The sequence below is a fragment of the Colobus angolensis genome, unplaced genomic scaffold (assembly GCF_000951035.1).
Source record: "Colobus angolensis palliatus isolate OR3802 unplaced genomic scaffold, Cang.pa_1.0 Scaffold111, whole genome shotgun sequence".
Taxonomy (NCBI): domain Eukaryota; kingdom Metazoa; phylum Chordata; class Mammalia; order Primates; family Cercopithecidae; genus Colobus; species Colobus angolensis.
This window is the reverse complement of record NW_012112142.1, coordinates 1,186,276-1,196,549: the sequence shown is the minus strand read 5'-3', so window position 1 is coordinate 1,196,549 and position 10,274 is coordinate 1,186,276. Positions and strand designations below refer to the sequence as shown.

General features: G+C 39.8%; 1 protein-coding gene across 1 annotated transcript in view; it reads right to left on the bottom strand.

Moving 5' to 3' along the window:
- The window catches only part of GATB (glutamyl-tRNA(Gln) amidotransferase, subunit B), a 94,368-nt gene extending 86,507 nt beyond the window's left edge, over positions 1 to 7,861 (bottom strand). The window contains exons 1-2 of the mRNA XM_011956469.1: positions 7,652 to 7,861; positions 5,562 to 5,712 (exon numbers count right to left, since the gene is read on the bottom strand). Of these exons, the coding sequence (XP_011811859.1) occupies positions 5,562 to 5,712; positions 7,652 to 7,827 (327 nt within the window). The 5' untranslated portion in view covers positions 7,828 to 7,861. The remainder of the gene's footprint in view (positions 1 to 5,561; positions 5,713 to 7,651) is intronic.
- Between the last annotated feature and the right edge of the window lie 2,413 nt (positions 7,862 to 10,274).

Sequence of the window (10,274 nt, the reverse complement as noted above, 5' to 3'; positions counted from 1 at the left end):
CCGGTGGGGGTAGGGCAGCTGCCCAGGGTCAGGTAGAGAAGCTCAGATCTCACTGCGCTGTACTCAGACTCTGACTAACCCCTCTGTTTTCACCTCAGTCAGCCTTCCACAATACTTGACGCCCCCACATCCTGAGTGTTTTTAAGGTTGTGTAGGACACATCATCTCAGGTCTCGCTAGTGTCTCTTCCTGCGGGCGCTTAGGGCACAGTGCATCCTGCTCTGCAAAGTGAGGCCCTCCTCCACCTACCCTCTCTCTCTCACACACTCTTGACTCCTCTCCCATTCTTTTGTAGGCTTATCACATTTGCATTCTTTCACTATCATTTCAGTGGGGTTTCTTTGGGTTACAGAGAGGATGGATTAAAATGCATGTGTGTTCAGTTGGCCACATTAATCAAAAGCCTCTCCTGTCTTTCACTACCCCTTCTTCACTGGCTCCTTCTCATCAGCATTTTTTAAAAATTTTGTTTTACTGCAGTAAGAACACTTAACATGCGATCTATCCTCTTAAACACATTTTAAGTGTACATTATCATAGACTATGCAACTCATCAGCATTTAAACATTCCCAAGTCTCTCCAGTATTAAGAAAGACATGACCAATAAATGTTTGCTCTTGATTCCATGTCTCCTCTCACTTGCTGCACTGTTGTCCTTCATAGTAAAACTTTTTGAGACACTTGCCCACACTCTCTTCTTCCTCCATGCCCTGACATTTCTCAATCCACTGCCACCTACCTTCTGTTTCCATCACCCCACTCAAAGTCTTCTTGCAAAGGATACCCTTCTTAATAAATCCAATGGGCACTTCCTAGTCTTTACTTTACTTGACTTCTCAGTAGCATCCAACGTTCTTGTACTCCCTCCTCCTCAAAACACTCACTTCCTTGGAGTTTCTGGCCCTGTACTCTCCTTATGTCTTCTTATCTCTTTGTAAATGGGATCCACACCCCTTATCAGGGCTTATACGGTACAGGCTATGCTTTCTGCTCTAGCCTCACCTCTTGCAATGCCCATATTCAAGTTCTATGCTACAACACATGGAAAATGTTTCAGTTTCTAGAGCAAGCCAGGTTGTTTTTCTTCTGGTCTTTGTACATCCTATTCACTTTTTACTTGGCCAGTTTCATCAATTCCTTGTATCTGTGTTGAATACTCTTCCTATGTGCTCTTCAAGTACCTTGTATCTCCATGACTAACACGTTTAGTAGAAGGTACTGCAACTGCCTGCTTGCTTGTTCATGTTCCATGTGGGCAACACCCATATCTATCTTCTACCAAATTCAAAACTGTGTCACCAGAACTACACAAGGGCTAGCATAACATAGGCATCCAATATATGCCAGCTGAGTGAATGAAGACACAACCGACAGAGAAGAATGAAATGTCTACAGAAAGACTACACATTATCACAACTGTTTTAAGTAACAATCCTAATTTTTTACTAAATCAAGTGCCAATACCATGCTGGACCAAAGAAACACTCCAAATAATTACAGATGGAAAAAAAGCTCATAAGCCTTCTTTTTTGCAATCAAAGTAATTATTTATAATTCAGAAATAATTTTATCCAATATACTAGTTTTTATTGGTTTTTATTATTTACTTAATTCTCTATGCATCTCTGAGGTGATGAGAACCCCAGGTTAGTTTTTGTTGGCAGATCACTTAACTAGTGAAATCAAGGTTAAGTGACCAATTGTTATGTATAGCATTTACTTTTGCTTTCACTGGCAACATAACTGTGCACAATAAGTCAGGAGAGCCTTTGTAAAGATAAAAGCCACCAATCATTATGGGTATACTAGTAGGTAAGATTTACCTTACCTATTATTAAGAGTTTTTTAATTAATTGCTTGTTATTACTTGTTAATTATCTGTTAATTAATAAGAACACTTATTACATGCAATTACTGTCTTAAGTGTTTTAAAGGTACTGATTCATTTAATTCTCACACAAATCCAATGAGTCAATTATTCCCATTTTATAAGAAACTGATGCAAAGAAGATTAAGTAATCTACATGAAAATTCTATTCATCTCACTAGAATTTTTATCTTTAGCATTTTCCTGTGCCACTAAAAGTCTATTATAAACATTATCAGTGGCTTCATAATGTTGCACTATACTGATGTATTATAATTTATTCAATGATTCTCCCATCACTGAGAAATTGTGGTTACTTCCAATTTTCTACCTTTAAAAATAGATCTGCTATAGACATCTCTGTATATAAGTCTTTGTCCACATGTTCATTTTCCAAGGACAGATTCCTAAAAGAATTACTAGGTCAATAAATATATGTTGGGTGAATAAAGCAGTCAAATTGCCATCAATTTTGCCTAATTAGCTGTTTTCTCTTGCTTTTATGACTACAAAGTTTCTCCCCAACCCACGGACAAACAAATATTCTCCTAGATTTTTTTGGATTTAATTTGACATTTAACTTACATTATATATATATGAACTTTGTTTTGATGTATGAAATGAGCGATATTTTTTCTCCAAATAGCTAACCAATTCCAAAACCATCAGTTGAATACCTTATCCTCTTCCCACTGATTTTTGCTTCTTCGTATATATATTTTCCCTTTTTGGTTTATTTTTTCGTCAGGAGGCAGTGAAACTTTGGGGAGAAAAGATAACAGGCTTAATACTGTAACTGCTGAATTTAAGATGTTTATGAATCATTCAGATGGAAATATATAGTAGGACACAATAGATACAGGTTTCTTGCCTAAAAGAGAGAGGTGAGGTTTATTTGAGGATAAAAAGATTACTCAGGGGAACACAGGTAGCAGAAGAACTGAGAGCCAAAGAAGAGGGCATGGGAAACCAACATTTCAGGGCTAAGTGGCAGAACACAGCCATGTGAGAAGGCACAATCAGCCAGGTGGAGGAGAGGGAAGAAGCAGGAAAGAAGGGAGCAATATAAGCCCTGGGCAGAAAGAGTTTCAAGCATCATCATGAATCACACTTATACTTTTGGTTTACCTGATCAAAACAGTAACATAATGTTCTACTAAAATCCTCAGAAGCACAAACATATTCTCAAATTACTGGTTTGTTATAAATGGAGTTCTAAGCAGAGTCTGGCTATTAGAGCATCTTTATACATCTCCATAGGGCTTAGGGAAGGACAACTGTCTAAAGGTTTTAGTATATTTTAAATCTATTTAGAGGTAAATAAAAAGATTTTGAAACGTTTTGAGTGACAATGCTTAACTCTGGGAGTTTAGGCATAATGTTGCTCATGTACTAAATGAGGTCCCTTAAAGGCAGAAACATTTCTGAACAAGAGGTAGATCTGCTCTGTCTACAGAATAACCTATTTAGGCTACCTAAACCATAAGCATTGTAGGCTCTGAAGAGGAAAACAAATCCTAGCTCATGCAAAACTGTATTTCCAGACTTTGTTTGCCATTTAATTAATGTAAGCCAAGCTCTCAACACTCAAATGTCTCAAACACCTTTACTGTGTTACTGATATGCTTACCAGCGAACAAGCACCTTCTTTTTCGGTGCATGACAAGTTTTACAAAGCAATTAAAATGTTGGCATTTTAATTATTTTGAATTTTTCTAATTTGGTCTAATTTTTGACCAAATTTAGGTACAACTGGAGAGTCTATTTACAGAAAACATGCTTATCTGCAAATGGATCTGTTTCTAAAGTGAACTATAGTAAGTATGGCTTGATAGCCATCACACTCACAGCTGGAGAAACCTAGGAGCAACTCAGAGCTTATGCCTAATCGCTTGATAAGTAACTACCACATGGGAAAAAAAATGCTTTGAATCTGGGAGGGAAAATGTAGAGGTGTTATGACAACTTGCCTTCCATTTTACTTGTCTAAATATTACTGTATTTCTACTATATCTGAATCTCTGCCCAAAAAATATGTCATATATTTATAACCAAAAAAACACCCTTCTCAAACAAACAAAAAATCTTTCTGTAGATAGATCTCTAAGTCAGAGAAAGAGAAAGAGGGCGCATCTCCACATCTATCTTCTCCCAAAGGGACCCAGCAGCACATCAAAGGTGTTCTTTGATATGGTCTGCAGGGATGGGAGTCCTCCATGACAGAAAATGCGAGTAAAAGTTCCAAGACAAAGATACTGCCCCAATACAACCAAAGCTGAGTGAGGCAGGCACACTGGAGGCACTGCCCAGAATCTTCCACTTCGGTCAGTGACTGAGAAAAGTACACCTCTGCCTCTGCAAGCCTGCCAGTGCTCAGTTCAACCAGCTTCCAGTCTTTTGTTTGTTTGTTTATTTTTTGAGACAGAGTCTCACTCTGTCGCCCAGGCTGGAGTGCAGTGGCGCGATCTCGGCTCACTGCAAGCTCTGCCTCCTGGGTTCACATCATTCTCCTGGCTCAGCCTCCCGAGTAGCTGGGACCACAGGAGCCCACCACCATGCCCCGCTAATTTTCTGTAGTTTTACTACAGATAGGGTTTCACCGTGTTAGCCAGGATGGTCTCGATCTCCTTACCTTGTGATCCGCCCGCCTCGGCCTCCCAAAGTGCTGGGATTACAGGTGTGAGCCACCATGCCCGGCCTCAACCAGCTTCCACTCTTATTTAAATGTTTGAGAGCATGGAATTCACCCATGACAATGTCTGCCCCTCCCCACCTTTGTCACCACCATGGATATACATTACCTCCAAAGATGGCAGGAAACCCCAAACACAGTTGATATTATAGGTCCTGCACAGACCATATGGTATTTATTGGCTAAAACATTTACACTGTTCCCTTCATACTTTTCTTAAAAATCCAATCAACTATCTAAAAATATATGCAAAAAGTCTTGTTGATGGGTATACTGGGCCCAGTCATTCCATAGGATCAAGTAAAAATGAGTGGTTAAGTGAGTACAATAGTTAACTCACTGCATATTATGGCTGTTTTCTACATTATTGAGTGTTTCTTAATTTGCAACAACCACAATCATTACTGGCCTTACACTAAAATCATGTGATATATGCTGCTTCCTTTGAGTTGACTCCTCTTCCTCCCTCATTTATCTGCCTAAATTCTACTGGGCTTCTCAAATAGCTCAGGCCACCACCTCTTTAGTAACACTTCCATAACCAAAGGTACCCCTACCTCAATTTCTCACAATAGTCCTTTCATTTACTGAATTAGTTGTCCGTTCTCTGGGTTTCAAAACCATCCTCTGCATATTACCTTCAAAGAAGGAATCACAGTGTCCTCTATTTGTTTATAAGACACATATCCCCTACTAGTTTTTGAACTCCTTAAAGGCAAGGCTCATCTTTATGACCCAGCTCATAGCACAGTATCTGGTATTAGTAGGCATGCTAAAATGTTTGTGAAGTGATGAATACGTGTATGAATATGTTTAGACTTAGAAACAGCATCACAGAGATGGGTCTTTAGAAAACATTTAATACATCCCACTTCACCCAAAATTCCCTAAAGAAGTATTTCCAAAGAGTTGTGTTATTATTAAAATAAGAAAATAATTTTCCATGTTCAATATAAAATAAACATTTTTCTAATGAAAATAGGATTCAATAAAAATCTTACCGGCAAAGTTCCAGGTAGAGATGCATCAAAAAAAGAAACCAAAGAATTTGGAGGTGCTGAAAAGCGAACTTGAGATCCAGAGAAGAGTTTAGAGTTGGAGGAAATCTGGGCATGAATTTCCAAACCTACCACAGCAGCCCATTTGTGTTCACTAAGAAGAAAGAGATAATGGTTAAGATGTAATTATCTTTGTCACCATGAATGAATTTCTGTAAGTCTAAATCACAAATGTTAATTTCCTATATGTGTTTTAAACGTATTACAATGTTATATCCTCACATTAAAAATGTCATATTTTATCAGTGACTAAATAAAAAACAATTCAGAATAAGCGCCTACACTGAGATTGGCAAACTAAAATTCATTTACAACATGGCATCAGGAGGCTGATGATATAAACATGAAGGCAATAGAGAAAGGAACAATTTGGTGTCTTAAAACAATTTAGAAATGGGTATCAGGTGACAACTGCTTGGCTGACTTCAGTGAAAAGCAGCATTTAACAAATTAACTGTACCTTATCAAGTAATCACTTAGTAAATGAAGAAAGCTGATCTTTCTCACATTATTTAGAATTAACATAAATGGTAAGATTCTACTACTAGAGAAATAATGACAAATAGTTCCACATTTCTTATTTAAAAAGGAAATTTGCAACCATGTTTTGAATTCATTTCACAAAAATGGCTTGCAAGTATAATAACCAGAGAGACACAGATATAATAAATCACCACTGATACTCTTGAAAAAATTTTGCTAAACCCCATCACATTAAACCATCTGATGTGGCATACTTTTGGTCCCCCAAATCACTTGCAATTCCTGAGACCTAATTTCAGGTTAGTTTGTTCATGCTTATTTGCTATGAAATCTAAGAAGCTACTAGATGCTATAATAATCTCTCTTATCTGGCCAGTCCTACTCTGTTGAGTCTGTACATAGGCCTCTCCAGGTCCTTATAAATGTGCTTATTCCCTGTGAAATCCATGTATGTTCCTATCCTGCTCTTCTCCCAAGCAATTTTGTGTGTATATGTGTGTGTGTGTGTGTATATATATATATATATGTGTATATATATATATATATATACAGATTTTACATCATTTTGTTTTGTTTCAATCATTTCAACACACAAAGGTCTATATCTGAAGTACTGTAAGAATAAGTTCTTTTTTTTAAAGTTTGGAAATACAGCCCATAAGGGAGGTGAATTAAAGTAAGAACTCATTAGAAATTCTGCATGCAGTAAAGCATCATTCAAAGTATTTTTGCAGTTCCATTACATGAGAGAAAAAATGTTCTTCCCATTCACAGGGAAACAATCTAATTCACGAAAAGAATACAAAACTGAATACTTCTTTCTGGACAATTTCCCTCTGTTTCTCCAACTGAAAGTAAAAATAATGCCAACAAGTCTCAAAGAATAAACAAAATATTAGAAACTTGCCATATGTTTCTGTGTTTAAAGAGAAACTATTTAGTTCTTACATAATGAAGCATAAACAGCTGTTCAGGGGATATCTGGCCAAATAAGCAAAACTCTCTATATAACCCGAGGGAGTATCTCTTCTTTTGGCTGCGTCCTCCTAGGTCTAGACACACATATTCAACATAAAACGTCTGCACAGCTAGCTAGTGTTTTCTGACTAATGACAATAACCCACCACTACCCAGAGCTTGTAGGTAAAGGCTCCTTTTCTCCCTTTAGAACACTGCCGGCCCATACTAGCGCTAAATAAAATCAGCTAAATATGATCCCGCTTCTCGTGTCACCGTCCCCACTGCTAGTGCTATTAGTAAGATGACCGAATCCACTCTTCTGTCTGTGCAGCCTTCAAGAAAATACTTGCTATTTTACACTCGCGAATTCCCCAACTACGTCTATTTGAAAATAGTGGTTTATACATGGGGGCAGAGCTGATAGAGGGCCTGTTTTGTACTTTTATTTAGGTTTCGGGGCTCCAGGTTATAACTCAACGCCCTCCCGTCAGCCAAAACGTCTAGAAGCTGGGCTGTAATTGCCATCCTTTCCCCAGTCCTGCAGTTCCACCTTACAGTTAGGTGGGCAGAAACGGTATGAAACAGAATACCCTTTCCTCGGCTTCTGGGTCGTGTAGAGGGGCTGCTGAGCCACTGAGCTCTGTCCCCTAATCCGGTTGGATGTGGACCCAGTCGGAGCCCCTCTTCGGTGGCAAGAACCGCCGTCAACCCGGGCGAAAGTCCAACGTCTTCCACGGCCGACCCAGCGTAGCATGGGCGCCGCCATTGTAACGACATGGTCTTGGTCAGGTGACTCAGCCACACTGTGCCGCGAGGCTTCCTGGGAAGCGTAGTTCTGGAAATGTATTTAAAACGCTGTAGGCTCGGACCGGAAGACTACTACTCCCGGCGAGCGTGGTGATTCGAAGCCTGCCGGAACCCGGCAGAGAGGGGAGGGAAAGAGAAATAGAGGAGAGGGTGGGAGGGTTTCAGGGTGGGGAGGTGTGACTCCTCCTAGCGGGGAGTTGGAGAGGCTTGTGGCTCTGAGCATGTGTATGAGTTCGAGTGTGAGCACTTGGTGCTTGGTGCCAAGAAGCGTTGCCGGGATTTTGTAACCCAGTTAACCTTGCTTGGGGAAGTAAATGACTTTGACATCTCAGCAAAGACTGCCTGAGCAAACCTACTCCGTCATATTCTATGTCTACTCTTCTACTTCGCTCAGCAATTTGTGTGTTAATGCAACAAATACTTATTTGCATGCCTACCGTAATGCCAGGCTCAGTTCTTGGACACTGTAGTTATTGCAGAGATCAAGACAGTTAAGGCCCGCATGTTAATGGAGCTTACATTCTAAAAAAGGGAGACATACAGAAGTTAACAAAAATAAGATACTTCCATATAGGTAGTAAGTGCTATGTTTAAGCAGAGGTATTTAGAGAGAAACAACCCTAGATTGAACGTCCATGTACATTTTAACCTCCTTTTTATTATTGGCCAGTATCAGAAACACACTCCTTGTATGCTAGGAGCAGATACCATCGTCCCAGCAGACTTCCTTCATTTTCCTGCGTCAAAACTAATACCCCTTGTTAAAACTGCCACCGATTTTTTGTATTTGAACACAGTCTACAGTAGTCATTTAGCCACTCTCTATTTCATCATCCTACTTTGATTGTCCTCGTAGTGCTTTTGACTACCTGATGTTTATCTTCTATTTCCACAAATAACTTGTCTGTCTTACTCACCAGTGCAAAGTAGGTTCCTCAAAAATATTTGTTGAATAAAGTAGGGCAGTGTGGAGAATACATTTGACAAAGGGTGGAGTGGATGCCCTTTGGAGCAGTAATTGTTTAGGGGAGAGATGATGAATTAGGATGGTGGCAGAGGCAAAGAGAAATGGATCTATTTGAGACAGATGTGGGAAGTAAAATTGAAGGACTCTGATGGATTGGATATGATGGTGGAAGGCTAGGAGGAACAAGTAACTCCTGGATTTCTGGCTTGCATGACTGGCTGATGAGGTTATCCACCGAGATAAGGAAACCAGAAAAGGAACAGGTTTGCAAAGAAAACATATGAGTTTGGTTGCCTTGGAGACATTCAAGAGGAGGAATCACGTAGACATCAGCGATGCCTAATTCTTTTTTTTTTTTTTTTTTGAGAAGGAGTCTCGCTTTCTCGCCCAGGCTGGAGTGCAGTGGCCGGATCTCAGTTCACTGCAAGCTCCGCCTCTCGGGTTTACGCCATTCTCCTGCCTCAGCCTCCCGAGTAGCTGGGACTACAGGCCATCTCGCCCGGCTAATTTTTGTATTTTTTTAGTAGAGACGGGGTTTCACCAGGTTAGCCCGGATGGTCTCAATCTCCTGACCTCGTGATCCGCCCGTCTCGGCCTCCCAAAGTGCTGGGATTACAGGCTTGAGCCACCGTGCCCGGCCAGTGTTGCCTAATTCTGAGTATAGAGCAGGGCAAGGGGAAAAGCTGCGTATTTTGTATACTTCACATTGATAGGTTTTCAGTTATTGATCAATAATCCATTGATTAAATGGCTGTAACCTTTGATCTTTTTCTTTAATACTCTTAAATTGCATATCCATATGGAAGAAGGAAACTTTAGTTACTCTTGTTAAAATTGTCCTCATTTATTTTTTCTATCTTTTCTACTTTTTCATCCACTAATCTAAATTGCTACACCAGAAGTATCGGTCATTTGACCAAGGATGAAAATGACAAAAATGACAGGGACTAGAAGGGAGTGGTAGAGACTTGTTCCAAAATTTCTCTCTAATTGTTGCACTTTAAGGTTCAGATGATTCTCTAGACCCTTTACTAGAGTCTTTCCCTCTGAGTTTCCATGTTTTCCACCTTTACTCTAGGTAAGCTAGTTTTCTCTTTCTTATTTAGCTCCTCAGGTTTTTCTGGCCCAGACTGGGGTCAGGGGAGTTGCCTCTGAGCACAAAATGGCTTCAGTTTTGTTAGAACAACAGAGGAGAATGGAACCTTGTATCTCTAGCTAAAAAGAGAGGGAGACACTTGCTACCTCATCGCTGGTAATCGGCATCTTAGAAGGCAATTCACTCCATCACATGGAAGACTGGGAATGTTTTGAAAACCACCATAAGGGAGAGCAACACATTTAATGAAAATTCTAATCTTATGGGTAAAACGCGCTGTAAGGGAAGCTCATCTTTGTTTATGAAGCAGTGTTATGCAGTAATAGGCTGTCGCCTCAAAGGC